The sequence below is a fragment of the Pochonia chlamydosporia genome, chromosome 3, assembly GCF_001653235.2.
Source record: "Pochonia chlamydosporia 170 chromosome 3, whole genome shotgun sequence".
Taxonomy (NCBI): Eukaryota; Fungi; Ascomycota; class Sordariomycetes; order Hypocreales; family Clavicipitaceae; genus Pochonia; species Pochonia chlamydosporia.
The window spans coordinates 3,150,553-3,167,915 of NC_035792.1; the positions used below are offsets into that span (position 1 = coordinate 3,150,553).

At 50.7% G+C, this 17,363-nt stretch overlaps 6 protein-coding genes across 6 annotated transcripts in view; 3 read left to right on the forward strand and 3 right to left on the reverse strand.

Moving 5' to 3' along the window:
* Positions 1-2,413: 2,413 nt before the first annotated feature.
* Positions 2,414-3,535, reverse strand: VFPPC_04792 (hypothetical protein; the record flags this gene model as incomplete). Its single annotated transcript, XM_018284077.1, has 2 exons — positions 2,414-3,043; positions 3,104-3,535. 2 exons carry the CDS (start codon positions 3,533-3,535, stop codon positions 2,414-2,416), a joined length of 1,062 nt encoding a protein of 353 aa, XP_018145417.1.
* A 535-nt stretch (positions 3,536-4,070) lies between these two features.
* Positions 4,071-5,810, forward strand: VFPPC_04793 (inner membrane magnesium transporter MRS2; the record flags this gene model as incomplete). The annotated part of the gene is made up of 3 exons (XM_018284078.1): positions 4,071-4,652; positions 4,705-5,333; positions 5,390-5,810. The coding sequence occupies 3 exons, from the start codon at positions 4,071-4,073 to the stop codon at positions 5,808-5,810; spliced, it is 1,632 nt and encodes a 543-aa protein (XP_018145418.1).
* A 971-nt stretch (positions 5,811-6,781) lies between these two features.
* Positions 6,782-9,694, reverse strand: VFPPC_04794 (DNA repair protein RAD1; the record flags this gene model as incomplete). The annotated part of the gene is made up of 2 exons (XM_018284079.1): positions 6,782-9,574; positions 9,647-9,694. 2 exons carry the CDS (start codon positions 9,692-9,694, stop codon positions 6,782-6,784), a joined length of 2,841 nt encoding a protein of 946 aa, XP_018145419.1.
* Positions 9,695-12,236: 2,542 nt separating this feature from the next.
* On the reverse strand, positions 12,237-13,294 carry VFPPC_04795 (kinase-like protein; the record flags this gene model as incomplete). Its single annotated transcript, XM_018284080.1, has 2 exons — positions 12,237-12,807; positions 12,861-13,294. The coding sequence occupies 2 exons, from the start codon at positions 13,292-13,294 to the stop codon at positions 12,237-12,239; spliced, it is 1,005 nt and encodes a 334-aa protein (XP_018145420.1).
* A 1,065-nt stretch (positions 13,295-14,359) lies between these two features.
* On the forward strand, positions 14,360-14,656 carry VFPPC_13702 (hypothetical protein; the record flags this gene model as incomplete). The annotated part of the gene is made up of 2 exons (XM_018291475.1): positions 14,360-14,410; positions 14,501-14,656. 2 exons carry the CDS (start codon positions 14,360-14,362, stop codon positions 14,654-14,656), a joined length of 207 nt encoding a protein of 68 aa, XP_018145421.1.
* Positions 14,657-15,792: 1,136 nt separating this feature from the next.
* VFPPC_04796 (EVH1 protein) overlaps positions 15,793-17,363 on the forward strand; it is a gene marked incomplete at both ends in the record, with an annotated part of 2,020 nt that continues 449 nt past the window's right edge. Inside the window, 2 exons of the mRNA XM_018284081.1 lie at positions 15,793-16,002; positions 16,098-17,314. Coding sequence (XP_018145422.1) covers positions 15,793-16,002; positions 16,098-17,314 — 1,427 coding nt within the window. The remainder of the gene's footprint in view (positions 16,003-16,097; positions 17,315-17,363) is intronic.

Genomic DNA, 17,363 nt, shown 5'->3' on the forward strand with positions numbered 1-17,363 from the left:
TATTTCCATTTTTATTTTAGGAGGGGATAATGGAGGGCACCTCTACATGCACGGCGATATACATGGCATGACAACATCAGCATACGCCGAGGACGAAAGAGGAAGCACGATCAGTGGCCAGATCACAACGACTGCTTGTATCTACACGGGACTCTTGACCACCAGATAGGCGCTCAAAGTTACCTCACGCACACCAAACAAACCAAGAAGACAATAATCAACATGAACTTGACGACTCTTAAAAAGAAAAGCATGCAACAAATAATGACCCACTCGACCTCCTCGAAAAAGGCGGATCTGGTGCTACTTGTGTGAATAACGGACCGGGACACAAAATGGATTGTGGGCAAAATCGAGGTCTAGGAAACAAGAGCTGCTGTTTCAGATCGAGGAGAGCGATGACGCTATGGCGAAACCTAATAGCTAGCTTGGAAGAGTCCTCGATGATAGTGGGCACTCACGAGTCTCTGCGGCTATTTAGCCAGCGACCAGCTGGCGAATGAGACGCCTCGTGAGGCAAGCTGAGAAGAGCTGAAAAGAGTAATTCAAACAAAAAGTTGACTTGGCTACCTACTGTAATTTGTGCCTTATTTTTGGATGTGCCTAACTCGAAAACAGTTGACGTGCAAGATCAAGTGATGACTTCTAACTGACCAGTCCAGCTTGGGGACGGACCTGGACCAACTGGCTTTCTTGCATTGACTGACATGACACAACAATGAGACCCTACGCACGGCGCTCGACTGTGGCGATTCAACATTTTGGCCGCACTTGCTCTGAACATTCCGAAATACGCCGAGGTTTTCGAGTTGGATGGGACAATTTCCTGCTGGGTGGATGGGTGTCCTAATTCCTGAAGTGGCTCCGAGTGAGTCATTGGGACATGCGTCGTTTTCCCTCACCAGTCAGGCGTCGCTGCGGTTGATAAACTTGCCGCATTGGGCATATAGTGGGCCCTGCCGAAATGGTTCATGCTTCCTCTCGTCCAATAGCCTTTCACGCTTCACACGACAGGATGAAAGGGTCAAAGGAGGGTGTTCTCCGGCGTTGTGCTCATCCTGAATGCTTAGGCAACGGTTTGAACATGATGGATCTGGCGGGTGGGATGGGTCCAGGTCAGTTGCAGTTGAGGTTGGGCGTGAGGGCTTGGTGGCTGTCTGGGTGGGAGAGTTCACGATGGAGTGACGGACTTGCATGGGGAGCTTGTCTGCGGAAGTGACTCCCTGAATGGAAGTTCCGGTGATGATTTCTCGGTTCTATGTCGGAATGGTGATTCTCCGTTGTGAGCATTACGATGGAGTCCAGTTCCTGCCTGGTGGTTGTATTGTGGCCTTGTCTGGGAAGGAGTATGGAGTTGCGTATTCTGCTGGAGAATCTGGACCGGCCGATTTCGGTTGGCTGAGTACGGCGAGCGCATTGCGGATTTCCTGGGTGCTTGCAGGTAGATTTGGACCTTGACTCCTGGGTGAGTGCTGGGACTTGTAGTTATGGTGTTTGTAAGCTGTGGCGGTGTTGTTGTCAGCCTTCATGCTATTATTGTCTGGAATACCTGGTCATGGAGAAGATGCCCAGAAGCTGTAAGCGTGGGGTTCAGTAGATATGACTACATGCTACACGTAGAGTTCCTGGGTGACATTTCAGATTGTTTGCACCGTTGCTGCGGGCAATACTCTTCCAGAAGTATGTTGCTCCGGATCTTGTGAACGCTGTTAAAGTTGCAAGGGTAAGGCTCTTTGCTGAAATACGCTCTAGTCGTTCACTTGTATTAATAACCTGTGGTCATTTCACAGCAAAAGAAATGTCTATATGTTACAGTCATATGGCGATTATTACTCTCCACATACTGTCAGATTATGCACTCAATCTGAGCTGGCAGATATATTTCAATACACTGCAAATAATTCATGGGAGTAAGCGGTAAAATGTCCTTCTTATAGAGTTCGTGGAAATGGCGATACTATTTCAATTGAACGTTTTGGTGTACATCTGTATCGAAACTCACTACATTGTGCAACCTCTGACACCTTTCAAACATCACTTCTCTTAACGACTCCTTCCAGGTACGGTGAGATGTTTCAAGAGGTTGTGGTGTTGTTGATGTAAAGAGATTATAGTATGGAGATGGGCGTGTAGCATCTGATCAACGCTGAGTGCTGCTTTGCCTTGTCATCCGGATGGTGTACGAATGCTGTTGTATAGATTACATCAACACTTAGTGGTGCAAATAAAGTTTTAGTTTAAAAGTGATATTACTGTAGTATATTGATATTGAAACTGTACAAGAGTGTGTAGTGGCATTCTACAGATGCTGTAGAATGTACTCTACGTGTAACTTATTAAATGATGCATGGTATCTTGGTGCCTTACAGACTCCCGTCACAGCTGCACTGGCAATACTGCGTCACAAACCTGCTCACATCTCTGTATGAACGGGAGAAGCTCCATTATAAAATAAGTCCCGCCGTACCCGGCTAAGAATTTCCCTACACTCATAATCATCACACCCCCATTCAAGACGTTTGTCAATATTGGCGACGTGCTCCCGCACAACATCCTCTGGTAAATCCGTAAAGACCCAATCCTTAATAAGGCAATTGACAAGCAAGGGATCAGGCTTCTCTTCAAATAGCACCACATTCTGGAGACACTCCACCTTGAGCTCCCAAGAAATCTGGTCGTCCGCAGCTAGGTCTAAACAACCACGAGTGAGCCAAAAGAGGCGCCGTTTCATTTCATCATCCCACGGGCCTATGACTAAGTCCATGGGGATGCGAACCATGGGATGAATATCCACCGTACCCCATAACCTGGGGTTGGCTTCAAATGCAGGCCAGGAAAGAGCTCGCTCATAATCTGCCTCGAAGCACTCCCGAGCGTTGAAGTGCGAATATCCACCGTCGTGGCCGTCATCCGGTCTGTCTAGACCCTCTTTAAACGTGAGACTGTGCTGGTACCATCTGTCTCGGGCATATCTATCTGACCAAGTCTGTTGCGCCTGCAGAATGAGGTCGATGTCTACCCAGGGGAGGCCTAACACAGCAGACTAACTGGTATTAGACGTTTCTGCCACGACAAGAGGAGCACAGGCTCAACAAAAACTCACCTGGAACGAAGGGTCGCCGTCACACAGGAAGTCGTTATTCGGATCCTGCTCAGGCCCGTATACCTCACATCTGGGAATGCCAAACCATTGGTTCCAGGTGTCGTGGAAGGCCGTCATGAACAAACGCAACTTGGTAGCTTTCCCAGAGAGTTTTGCCCCAATCAGAGGGTTGGATCGAGGGAGTGACAGGTTTTCTGAATACAAGAGGATGCTTTCCAGAAGCTCGACTGGCAGAGAATCGAGAGTAGGACGATGACGATGACGAGATGAGCGGCTAGCTCGAACCGAGTCCAGAGATCTCTTCATCTTTGTGGGCGCATTCTCTGCTGTCATGGAAGGAGTGGTACCTGGGGATTTACGCTTTTGTTTCCCCCTTATGCGCACCGGGGTGAGGCCCATGTTGTTGTCGCTCGCTCCGCTGGCTGTCCTCATGTTGGCGTTTGCAACCATATGCTCGAGTTTAGGCCATGCATGCCGATGGTGGATTGGAGACCAGTGCTGATTCTAAATTCAGCAGGATGTATTTGCGGATGAATGGAGATGGGCTGCTGTTCAAAAGACCAAAAGTGCTTGTGAGAGATGACAATTTCGTGTCCACATTGTGTCTGAAGCAATAGATTTTGACATGGAAGGTTAAAATGTTTGATGTCAAGCTGAATCCACTAATAATAATATTCAAATATCTGCAAGTCGGCAAGTCGCCCCTGCCGTCCGGCCAGGAAGTGACACTCTTGGCCCGTGCGTTTCCGAACCCCCGTCTGATTCGAGCTAAATTTCCCAACGGCATGGAGCCTCAAAATTTCCACTTGCTAGGACAAAACCACAGACAACTTTTCTCGTTCGTGCCACGACAAATCAATCCTCCGACAGCCTTTGCGGGCTTTGACGGCTAGCTTGCGCCGCTATCGTCGTGTCCGATGCTGCAGCCCTGGATTTGTGTATTTTCTTGCTGCTAGATCAACTCGCCATGCAGCCGGCTTTACCTTTACGGTCACCCGTCCCGTCCCGCAGTCTGCTTCGCTTCCTGAAATCCCAATCCGATGCCGCTTTCTTGGCCCACGGCAGCGCGAATGCCTCTTTAGCCACCGGCGCGCGAGCCTGTAGACGAGGTCGTATATCAGGCAGCTTGAATGTCGGGGGCTCCAGATCACTCAACATCTTAAGTTGCCAACGCCGTGCGGTTACTGGCCTCTCGCCGGGAGCTAACCCCGTCCGACGTGGACTGGGACTGCCAGCAAAGTCGACCAAGCTTGGATTTTGCACCACAGCCACTGGGCGTAAGCTATTCGAATCGAAGCCAGGCAACGAACCTACATGGCAGGAGAGGCTTTGGGGAACGAGTGCCAAGAAGGGGGCTAAACTACTGAAGCCAGACGACCTGCCAGGAGGTCATGACGAGTATGAACACGGCTCGTCCATGTTTACCAGTCGCCGGGCTCTGGCAGCCAAAGCCGCTTTAGAGCCCCGGCTGCGATGCACAGAAGTGGATGAAAATGGCAAGGTTATTCTAGTGGACGGGGAGTTTAAAAAGACGGAGCTGATTGCAAAGGTACGATTCACACTTGAATGTTCGAATAAATGGGACGCCTAACAGTTGTCAGTTTGGACTTAACCCTCGAGATCTACGGAAAATCGACTCGTCCAACTTACCGCACATTCTTATCCGCCCCTCTGCGATTCTCCTCAACCTGCTGCACTTAAAGGTGCTGATCAAGCACGACCGCGTTCTGCTCTTTGATGTATACGGCTCAAAGACGTCGTATCCTCAATCTGCATTTATGTACGATTTACAGGGAAAACTACAGCAAAAGACGACACAGGGTTCTAATGGCCTGCCGTACGAGTTCCGTGCCCTCGAAGCCGTCCTGACGTCTGTGACGTCGGAAATGGAAGCCGATTTTGAGGCGGTGCGCGAACCAGTTATGCGCATCTTGAGCGAGCTGGAAGACGATATCGACCGAGATAAGCTGCGAATTCTGCTCATCCTGTCCAAAAGAGTGAGCACGTTTGAGCAAAAGGCCAAACTTGTTCGAGACGCAATCGAAGAACTTCTCGAGGCGGACGATGATCTGGCCGCCATGTATTTGACAGAAAAGACGCACGACCTATACAGAGGATTGGACGACCACACCGAAGTAGAAATGCTACTAGAGTCGTATCACAAACTCACCGACGAAATTGTACAAGAGGCGGGCAACCTGGTGTCTGGAATCAGGAACACGGAGGAAATGTATGTGGAAATTGTCTTTATTTTGGACAGTGTGCGCCGTTGCTAACATTTTCTAGTGTCCGTGCCATTCTCGACGCCAACCGAAATGCCCTTATGCTTTTGGATCTCAAATTCAGCGTCGGCACACTTGGACTCGCCATGGGCACGTTCCTCGCTGGCTTGTACGGCATGAACTTGGAGAACTTTATCGAGGACACAAACTGGGGCTTCGGCGCCGTAACGGGCATATCTAGCGTCGCCTCCATCCTCGTCTGCTGGTACGGCCTCATCAAGCTACGCAAGGTGCAGCGCATCAAGATGATGCGCAACGAGCGGCCACACGTCCCGCGGAGCAACCAGTACCCCTATCAGTACCAGTACGGCGACGATAGCGCGCTCGGTCTCCTCGACTCTAGGAACAGAGAGATGCTGCGTCGTGCGCATATGCAAAAGGCTATGGCAGCGCGGCGGACCTGGCTTACATTTTGGAAGGCTTAGTTGTACGATGGTGTACGTGTACAGCATATAGATGGCGTTGTTCCTTTTTTCTGTGTTTTTGCCTGCCTGCCTTTCAGCGGGCTTGCATCGGGTTTACCTCCTCTACGTGTATGTATACCATGAGCGCAATGGATTTCTAGAAGAATCTCCTAATGATAATACTGTACATGTCCATGTCAAAAAATGACTTGCCAATTTATAAATCCTGACGTCACTACCATCTGCCGAAACGGCATAAAATATCATGCAGCCAAATAAAACTGCAAGCCGTTACCTGTCAAGTCTCTGGCGTCATTATTAGCCGCCCCATGATCCATGATCTGATCTGCACTTCCCAAAACAAGCTTCCTCGCGAAATGAGGCTTGCTAACTGGTCAGCCACACCCCTGGTTTAGTGGTACACTTCCCATTTTGGACGGCACCGGAGCGAATGCACCGGCATTGCTGCCAAGTTGACGTCAGGCACTGGAACACGATTAAAAAATCAACATAAATATAAAGTAAAGAACAGACACCGTCACTGCCACTTGCTGCATCCACAAACAACAACATTTACCTATATTCACATTTCACAATGGGCGGTGTACTTTCCTGCGTACGTATTTTCTACAACTCCATGAAAACTACAGGTGAAAGCCGTCTAACACTTTTTAGATTAAATCTGCTCTCGCCACCATAGGCAGCTGCATCATGGCAGTGATAAGTGGCATTGGCGGCATACTCCAAGCTATTATCAGCGGAGTAGTCTCTTTCTGTGGCATTATTGTCCGATTCTTGACGTGTGGATATTGCGGACGGAGAGGGGGCGCGCATGGGACTAGGCATGGCGGAATGAGGAGGAGTAGGGTGTAGTGCATCTATGTCTGATGTTGGGGATAGATGGGAGAGTGATACCCGAGATACGAGCTTTACACGTTATACCCTAAGTTACGAATTTTAATGGGTATCTTTACTTGATATTGTTAATATGTCTACTCGTCTTCGTCCATGACATTGCGGTTGAAAAATCCGTGGATAGCTTTGCCCGCGACGTTTCCAACCATGGGTTCTAGTTCCTTGACTGACATGTTTGCCACTTCTTTGATGTTCTCTGTTTCCAAGACAATGTTCTTGATGTTCTTGGGTGTGATGCCAGGAACGATGGCGAGCATTTCTTGCGGTTCCTGGTTGAATGCCTGTTCCTCGGCTTTCATGTCCTTGTCTAGACCTGCTTGCACGGCGGCAATTGGATCCGGCTCATCTTCCTGCGCTTTGAGGCTCTCGAATATTTCGGCGGTTTGAAACGGCGACGAGGACCAAATTATGCGGAGTTTGGGAAATGCGAGTGTCAAGAGGACTAGTTTTGATTGTAGATCGGAGGAGACGTTTGTGGGGGCAACGCTGCTTAGACTGCCGGACAGATCGGCAAATGGCTCGAGTGTAAATGATTTATTTTGGTCGAATTCAATGAGTAGCATGGGCGACTTGTAGTGCTGGAACATAGTCTCGGCTTGCGTGTACAGACGGCCGTCTTTGAAGGAGGAGATGAGATCGCTGATGGATTTGCGCTCGACGCAAATGTTGGGCGAAAGGATGTAGTCGCCGACTGTGAGCATACAGGGGACAATGATGATGGATCGTCCGTGGAGGAGGGATGGCAGTGAGGAACGGAACTCTCGAACGTCGACTACCACGCGGGGTGGTTGCGCTGTGGCAGCTAGTCGGCCGCCGCCTGCGATTCTGGTGTTGACTGTGCGGAGGAATGCCTCTTGCGGGTCTTCAATGCCGTGAGGATCGACGGTTATGACGAGGGACATGCTTGCTCGTTCCTTGATGAGCTTGGTGAAGGCGTCTTTTTCTCGACGCACGGAGGACAGGTAGCGCTGTTCTTCGACGGAGCCGCCGTAATACATGAAGTATACGCGGACGTTTCTGTCATTGTGCGACGAGCGGTACACTTCTACTCTTCTGATGAAGGACGCGTCTGGTTCGTACATGATGATGTATCGCGGCTTGACTTCTTCGAGGACGTGCTCGTCTTGGTCGCCGTCATAGGCGTGCACCACAATCAAGTCTTGCATTTCGTAGAGCTGGTAGTAGTCGTCCATGTCGTCGAGCGGGTCGGCGATAATGTCATCCTTTTGCTGTGCTTCTTCTTCGGTGATTTGGACTTCGGCCATGAGATCAGCCACCTCGCCTGGCTTCTCAAAGTACTGTGCAATGATGCCCGTTTCTGTTCTTCCGGCAGAGACACCAATGTTACCTCCGCCGCGGACTCGTCTGCGCTTGTTGGTCGGTGGTTTGCCGCGACCCATGCCTCCGTGGCCGGGACGAGAGTCGGCTGCACTGTTGAGAGCCTTTTGATTCTCGGAGAAGAGGGTTGCGCTGACTTGGGCAAATTGTCTCTTCCAGGTCAGGTAGCTGCGTAGACGCCTTCTCAGCATGAATGCTGCTGACGGTTTGTGGGCATCTTCTTCTTCTGCATCATCGTCCTTTACGGCGGGTTTCGGCTGTGTGACTCTGGGCTTCACATGCATTGTTTGCAAGTAGTCCCGGAGTTGTCTGCAGGTGTCGGTATTGGAGCACATGATCAAGATTGTGCCGTTAGAGTCGTCTCTGGCAGGCGGCTCAAAGTATAGGTCTCTGTCAATCTCTTCAAGCACTTCAGCAAGTAGTGCCCACTTTGGCAGTTCTTCGAGAACTGGTCGCAAGGAGTCAATGTTATCGCCGCTTTGCGAGATTGATTTTGCACTGGCCGAGTATACCCTCCTCCGTGCGGTGTCAAATATGGTTTGTGCAGCATCCAAAAACAGCCATGGCGATTGATTTTGCCTCGTTGATCCTGGTGGAGGTGAATGAGCAGCATGGATTGTGTCAAGATGCTGCAGAAATGACACGGCATCGTAAGCCAGGACCGACGTCAGGAGACCTCGCAGCACCGTCAGGTCGTTTACGATTTGCTTTGTTTTCCAGCTTACCCGATGCCAGTTGGGATCTAGCTGTCGCCGTACCATGACATCAAAGTTCTTCATCAAGGCACTATCGAGATTCCAGTCATCCATTTCCAGGCCAGAGTTGCCCTTTTTCAGCTCGTGAATGCTGACCTCGACACATTCCATGATTGCATTTTGAATGTCCTTCATTGAATCCGTCATGGGGACTTCCAACTCGATGACTTCGGCTTTCTTCTTCCCTTCAAGGGATTGCGCCACGGTGACGTGGAATCTCGGCCACAGAGACGCCTTTTTCAAGAACAAATTTCGCATCATTGTTGACAGGGGCGAGAACCCCGTAGTAAAGGGGTCTGGATTGTCGGCAAAGGCTTTTAAAAATCCAATCTTGTTCTTCTGGCGATAGACTCTGAGGATAAAGGCCTCGAGTGCAGTGGCGATGACTCGATCAGCGTGAAGCACGACCATGCCAGTTATAGACTCTGGATCCAGGAGGCCGGTGAGAAGGTCAACGACCAGAATACGTGACGTGATGCTGAATATGCCACCTCCAGCATACATCTTTTCCCGTGCACCAACGCTTTGGAAATCAGTATTCACCACGGTGAGACCACGGGCTTTGGGGGCAGCACTAATGGCGGCGTGCTCGGCCAGTGCCTCGCCAATCCATCCATTTTCACGGTCCTCAGCGCCTACAATGACTATCAGATTATTTCCAGCTGCGTCATATGAATGAAGCAGGTTTGTGACGAGGCGCATCAATCCCAAGCCACGGGCGAGCACGACGAGCTCATCTTCTGTGCGCAACTCTTGGAAGAGGTGCTGCTGATACTCCTGCGGCGCATGGGTCAGAGAGAGCTGGCATTATAGCCAATGGAGGGGAATGGAGAGTGCAGCAGGGCATACCAGGGGTAAGGAGAGCTTAACCGGCTGAGCACCATTGCTTCCAGACATGCGGACAATGGTGGGCGAAGTCAGGTGCAGCGAGTTGAGTTGAAGTTGGGAGGAGGATTGTTTGCTGATGGTGCTGAGATGGACCGGAACGTGAAGTCAAAGTTGTAGCTGATGATGATGGCCACAGAAGATAAGTGGGTCTGCCCATGCAGCCTGGCCCTTCCAACGCCACACTGTCTGGTCGGTCCGTCTGGTGTCCCTGATCAATGTACCTAAGTACGGAGCACTACTCCGTCTTGACCGAGTCGAGATCAAACGCTTCACTCATCGTCCAGGATGCATGTGTTCAACGGAACAGAGAACAGACCTCCGTGGCGGCATCCGGGGGGTGTGGATGAGCCGGCATGCACGAATTATGGAGTCGGAGCCGGGGCCCATGCTGGTGGTTCAATGTTCCCACTTGACCATTGACCTCCATGTCCCTCGTACCTGCCCCTGGGGTTATGGCTGTGGTCGACACGGAGTTTTGCTGCACATGACCGTCCGCTCCGTTTTGAACTTTAGTTAAGTCGAATGCTGGGTGAAGTTGATGTCCATTTTGCATTTTGGCGTCGTACAAAGCATGTATGAGGATCGACTTACTCTTACGCCCATGTCATGTCCCTTCACCCCTCCCTGCACGCGATGGGTTAAAGTATTTGGGAAAACAGAATGAAGCGCCAGAGATGTGGTGTACCTAGTAGTTGGACATATGAAGTGCTGAGGTACAGTACCTAGGTACGTAGATGTATCCTTGACTTTGGTTACCAGGCCGAATTGCCTGGATTCCCGGTCAAGTCAAGTCCTTCTTGCCCTTAAGTTGGACTGGTGAACGACTGCAAGTTCTCCAAGTTGGACTTGACTGACTGCAAGTTCTCCAAGTTGGACTTGACTGACCTCAGTGCCTGCATGTGGCGGCATTTGAAGTGGCACACGTCAACTTGAGGCAACATTCAACATTCATGGCAAACGACCCCCTTGGTCACTTTCCAGATGGGCTTCCCCGGTAAGTTACCTTGGTACTTAAGTATGAGACGTTGCTCACCACATGGGTCCTGTTCGTGCAACCAGACCCAGCCAGTTCTGTTTGACCTCTGCTGCACTGGCTTCAGCCCAGCATGCAGGATTAAAGTTGAGTCTGTACGGCAGACACCCCCAGACACCCCCAGACACCCCCAGATCCACCAACCAGACGGTTGACCTTTGGACCCATTCGTCAGGATCTTCACCGATTCCCTGCATTTGACTTCAAACATTGAACTTTTCTTGTCCTGCCCGCAGCTGCGGTTATTTTATCTTGTAGCCCACTGAGAGCCAGGCTGCACCAGCCAGCAGGGATCACCGGCTGTTCATTGATCCCAGTGCCTGGCAACTGCATGACAGGTTTACTACCGGCCAGCCTTGGACCAACCACACCTCGTCAAAAGGTCAATCATACAATTGTTGAGAATGCTGTGAACCACCCCCTGAAAGCGAACCAGACCCCATGTCAACAGGGGTCTGGTTCGCTTTCTGTGCGGCTGCGGATTCAATTCATTTCTTTTCCGCCGTTGCGAGCTGTGGGAGAAATAAATCATGTAGTCCTTGTACCATTTCCTATAGACTCGTCGCCTTACATCCCGCCAGTCTCCCAAGTAAATATAAATATCATCTCCTTTGCTCTGTGTATCATGTTCTGTTTGTGAAGACCATACGTAAATGATTCTATACTTCTTTCCCAGCTGTACGTTGTACTGCCATTTAGTCTTTTCGTCTCTACTGTTCCCACCCACTTACACCAGACCTCGTCGCATCCTCAACATGGACAACAACTCATCAGCATCTAAGCATGTCAACGCTACTGCTGTGAATAGGTCAGACGCTCTTATCTTTCTTGATGTTGTTCACTCGAGACTTATGTTGTCATAGGGTTAAAGATGCCTATACAACGGCCGAAACAGGATCTAAACGGCTCACGTGCACTCGACTTGCTATGTGGCTCAACGACACCGCCGAGGCGAGATCTGTTGTGACAATTGCTCAGCAATCAAATTTACCAGAGAGTCAGGGCCAAGAGTCACAGAAGGGTGGTCGGTCCGGTCGTTGACTTATACATACTGATGCTTCTACATGGCATGCCCTGGCATCTCTACGAGTCAAAAATGACGACTTGATATAATTACTGGTATATATAAACAAAAATGTTTAAAAATTTGAAGTGGAATACAGACATACTCTGCACGCCTCTTATACAACTTCACTTCACCCAAGAGGCGGTTCTGATACTGTGGGCATCCTGTACCTTGTTGCAGTTTAGTACAAGTTGGTGTATATTTTGTCAAACTGGGATATACATTGTCAATGCTTGGACATAGCCTGATTTCACTCTGTATGCCTATCTCACTACGTCTGCACCAGTGCAAGTCACGTACGAGAAGTAAGCTTGCCCAACTCAGGTGTAGCCACTTACATGGGGATAGCTAGGATAAAGAACACCTTCTTTTCAATTGACGACAACTTGAATAAAATAAAAATAAGAAGAAAGAAAACAACCTCTTCACATTGCTCCGTCAGAACAAGTGAGTCACTCTTCATCAGCACAGAATGCCTCGATGTACCTAAAAGCCGTGTGCTCCGCGCCCAGCACAACCGTTTCGCCCGCGCCACTCAACTTCCTCAACCCATAACGTAGAAATATGCCAGCCATTCTCGCAATATCAATAACATCTATATTTGAGCCCACATCAATAGCTTCCTTTCGAAACGTCTCCCAAAATAAGTCTCGCAAGGCTAAATGATTGCTGTGATAATGCCAGCCCGTGGAGTTCATGTACCCCAGCACATTCTCGAGACCCCATAAATCCATGCCAAATGGGAGGACTTTGGCCTCAGACCAGCCAACAATTCCAGTGATATGACCGGTAGGGGGGTCAGTGAGGATTTTCAACGCACTAATTTCTCCGTGGTTGAGGACCAGGGGGTACTTTTCTGTGAAGAGCAGTGGCAGACCGTTGATCACGTATCGCAAGTTTCTGGTGAATCGAGGGGGGAGGTTTTCTGAGAGAAGCTGAAACTTTTGTTGGTAGTTATTGTGTATAGCTTGAAGGGTATCAGTGGAGAGAGTCTGTCTCTTGTTCCAGGAACGAGCATAGTATCTGTGACAGCGTTAACTAGTATACAAGACAGTATATTTCTCTTCGTCTCATACCTTGCAAGGTCAGCTACGGTATTGGCATGCTGCGGAGAAGACTCCGACGTGGGACCAACCGCAACTTGATACTGTGATTGTGCTTCAATGTAAACCCTGCCAGGAATTTTGTTCAAAGCATAGACGAAAAGCTGGGATTGGAGCTCCCCAATTGTTCCATGACAGGATGCAGAAGGAACTAGCGGTCCATGAATGCCTATAGCCATGTTGCGGACCTGCTCATTTAATTCTGACTTTGGGGATCGAAAGTGGACAATGGAAGATTGGTCGGCTCCCGCAGTGACGGTGTAGCTGTAGGAACCTTGAATGGGAACAGGATGTACGGGCTCGCCGAACAAAGAAGCAGCGAGGTCATCACATTGTTTGCGGGTGACTTGGGGGTGTTCATTGAAGAAGTCGTTGATTGCGCCGTCAAGAGTGTAGATGGCGAGCATGTTTGCGACGTGTGTATGTAAGAGGTGCCTTGCTTATGAGATGTGAGAGATGTAACGGTGCTTCAGCAAATCTTGATACGTACCTGGGCATCTGTATATATTGTACTAGAGACAGAGAGATTTCCGTGATGGCGACCGTCGTGGCATGATGGTCGTTGTTCGGTGGTCATGATTTGAGACATTGTTGGTGATACTCTGGGCTGTTGGTCGCTTTGGCCTCCATTCGGCAATTGCCTGGGTTGGACCTGCACCAGCGGTTGATGCTTAAGACCATACCAATTTGTTAAGATGCTCAATAATTTAGGTACGATTACTACTCATAATAATATATTAATAGTAATTCGCAGGTGTTTATATGGGTGGCTTTCAGCTTGGAATCTATCGTGGTAGGTCTAGCTGGCCGCAGCAATAGTCGCGTCCAAGTGCTTTGCTAACGTTTTGTGGTTTGGCCAATATGCCACAACTGATCATGTCTGTGGAATGACTTCAACATAATCAGCATCTACAACAATCTCCCTTTCTTAGCAGCACTGTAAATATCAATTTTTGGGTTCAACAGTGGCCGCACTAAACTATGAAGAATCGCCATCGATATATGAAGTGAAATGAAACTCGGGTAGTTGACCCGATTGGCTGTGCCAACATTTGGAGTCTGGGACCATCAGATGCTCCAGGGCGAAAATGTAGGCAGGACTTACGTAGTGCTCCACGACGACAGTGAACTTTCACTCAGTCATCCCCACCAAAAAAGGTGACGCCTCGGGCAATAAGTCAAAGTCGAGCATGGTTGGGCTGTTCAAGCTGAGGAGACCACCAATCGCCACTTCGACCCTCCCTCCCTCACAACTCTGTTCCTCACAACGCGACGTCATCCATTAAACATAGTTGTTTGGTGGCACGCGGCACTCGTTTCATACATAAGGAGCTTAATGCGCACCTTCGAACTGTTTTCTCCTTCGTCTGTTTCCACATAAATAGAGCATAAAAGTCCTGCGTCATCTATTGAAACCTACAACCGACTTCACTTTCGCATATCAACTTCGACTACATACACAAACCACCATCATGGACAAGGTCAAGGAAGCAGTCAAAAAGGCCACATCGAGCTCCGAGAGCGTATGTTACTCGCCATGATGCGTCAGAAAATAGCCCTGACCTACGCATCATCCGTCATCAGAGGAATACCCCGTGCTAACTAGACCATAGGAGAAACAATTCACCACCCAGCCCATTGAACATGGCGTTGACCCCAAGATGGCTCCGCATCAAGCTCACCCTGGCCCGGCCATGACCAAGGATATGCCAGCGGAGGCGGGAACCAAGGAGGAGCGCCAGGCTAGAAAGGAGGAACTGAACAAATAAAGGAGAGATAATATAAATGCATAAGAGTATGAAGCAATGAGATTGACGATTTACACTATAAAAGGCTCTTTAACGAATCTCGAACCGTGACCCCAATCAGGTCGTGACACCCACCCATGTCTTGCCATGTCTTGTCTTGTCTTGTCTTGCCTTGCCTTGCCTTGTCCATGTCTTGTCTGGTTTCTGGAATGACGGACGGTCCACTATTCCACATTCCGCCGGGGCCCTGGTAGCTGTTACTGCTGATGCTGCCGCTACCTGCAACTAGCCAAGTGACAGATCCCCGTCTCCACGCCCTGGCCTGACTGTGCGATGACGCCAGTGCTTTGGTGTCGCTGAGTCCCGTTGACGTGGCTGTGTCGGATCGAATATCCTTCACAGCCATTAGTAGAGCAGTCTGGTCAGGCCTGTCAATTTGGTGGCTGAAGCGCCGCTGTCGGTGCCATCAGATTCTGGAAGGTGAGCGAACGACAGCAAACACGCAGACAATGGCGTGTTGATTCTGAGCCCAAGTGGTCCGTATTCCGTGGTGGCCCTCTCTGGTGTCCAGCCATCCCGAGTGAGAATCCAACATTGAACGTCAATTTCGGTGGACCTCAGCTCCGAGTCTCCAGTACAGCCAAAAGTCACCAAGCCATTCAGCCTATCGTACTTGGTACCTCTCCCAAACCTCCAGACCCGACCGTCTTCACCTCAATCACCGACCAACACTTTCATCCCGCGACAATCAATTTCTGCTCAAGTCTGGCCCATCTCACAAGGCGTCTCGCAACAATCTCCTGCTAGCCGTCAAAGGTGGTCGTGACATCCAATCTAAACGGCTGCCTCCACCAGGCCGCCAAGTCGCACCCAAGCCAAGCCCAGCCCAGCCAAGCAGCCCGCACTGGCTCTCCGCCTGGCCGTCTTGTGCTTGACGCCGACCGACCATCCATCCGCATCCGCATCTTCCCCAACCACAACCACAACCCGCCCCGGACGACTAGAGCCACCGATTCAACCTCCATTCCACGTGTACAGAGTAATTTCGTACATGAGTCCTCGTCGTTTTCTCTCCTTTATTCCCGCAATAACCTTGAACCGCCCTTTGCTGTCCGCTTGAGCTTCGACACAGGAGCGCATCCGCCCCTCCCAACGTCATGCCGTCGATACTCAACGACGACGACAAGGACACCGTCAAGCGGTTCGTCCCCAAGCAGTCCAACAAGATCCAGGCTGTTGCCGTCGCTAGGCTCTACGTCGCATATCCGAACCGATCAAAATGGACCTACACGGGCCTACAGGGAGCCATCGTGCTGGCCAACGACACTGTTGGGAACACCTTTTGGTTGAAGATGGTGGACATTTCGGTATGTTGTCAATTATGCCTTGTCACTAAACAGCTGTGCTCGCAAGTAACCGTTCCAATACGAATATGACACTAATGAGGACTCGCTTGCAACAGCCCACCAACCGAGGCGTCATTTGGGACCAGGAAATCTTCGACATCTGGAATTACAACCAAGACCGCACCTTCTTTCATACCTTTGAGCTGGAAGACTGCGTGGCTGGGTTAAGCTTCGTCGACGAAAAGGAAGCCAAACAATTCAAGAAGAAGATGGATGAGCGAGAAAAGAATGCCAACCGAGCTACAAAGGCGACGCCCTTCGGGGGAGGCTCTCAACCCGTCCATAAGCACAGCTTGTTGGGAGGTTTATTTGGACACCGTCACTCCTCTGCACCATCGCCCACCGAATCGACGAGACCCAACATACCGCCGCCCTCGTTTCACCACTCACCGACGTCCTCGCAAAGTATGAATGGGAGCTTTGGAAGCCTTGCGCCGTCACAATTTGCCTTGCTGGATGCGTTTGACCCGCTGTGGAGAGAGCATTTCGGCCAGGACCTTACCGATAAAGGTCTCACGGATGACTTCATCAAGGATAACCAGGAGTTTATTGTCGATTTCTTGCGAGAGGAACAGGCCAAATTGAACAACCCCTCCCCACCTCCGCCACCTCCTCCCACGAATGGAGGTGATTCGAGAAATGTTCGAGCACCACCACCGCCTCCTCCTCCAGCAGGAGGCGTCTCATCATCGTCGTCGTCAACGAAACGAGGAGCACCTCCTCCGCCTCCTGCTCCCAGACGATCTGGCAAACCTGATGGGTCGGGAAGAGACGCAAGTCCTCCGCCTCCGCCATCTCCTCCTCGCCCCAAGTTCAACGCACCTCCGGCGCTGCCAGACGCCGGTAAATTCGCCCACATTGAGCAGACGAGGCGGAAACCAATCTCAACGCCGGCAGCCTCAGCACCCGGCCCTCCTCCGCCTCCCCGACCGGCCAAGACACCCATCGAACCCGAAAACACTAGCCACAAGTTCTCCGTCCCTCCGTCCTTCTCTGGCCAGCGTCTTCCTCCTCCGACCCCCAGCCGCGGACCTGTACCACCACCACCTCCTCCTCGAGCAAACGACTCTCACTCTGCTCCTCCAGCTCCCCCTCCATTGCCTCCTAAAGTACCAGCCAGCAGTGCTCCTCCGCCTCTCCCACCGTCGAGTTCACGACCCGTCCCTCCTCCTCCCGCTGCGGCCAGCATTCCGCCGCCTCCACCGCCGTTACCAGCATCCAACGCTCCTCCACCTCCACCGCTACCTTCATCAAGTGCTCCTCCACCTCCCCCGTTGCCCTCATCGAATGCTCCTCCTCCTCCACCACCCATGCCATCCGGC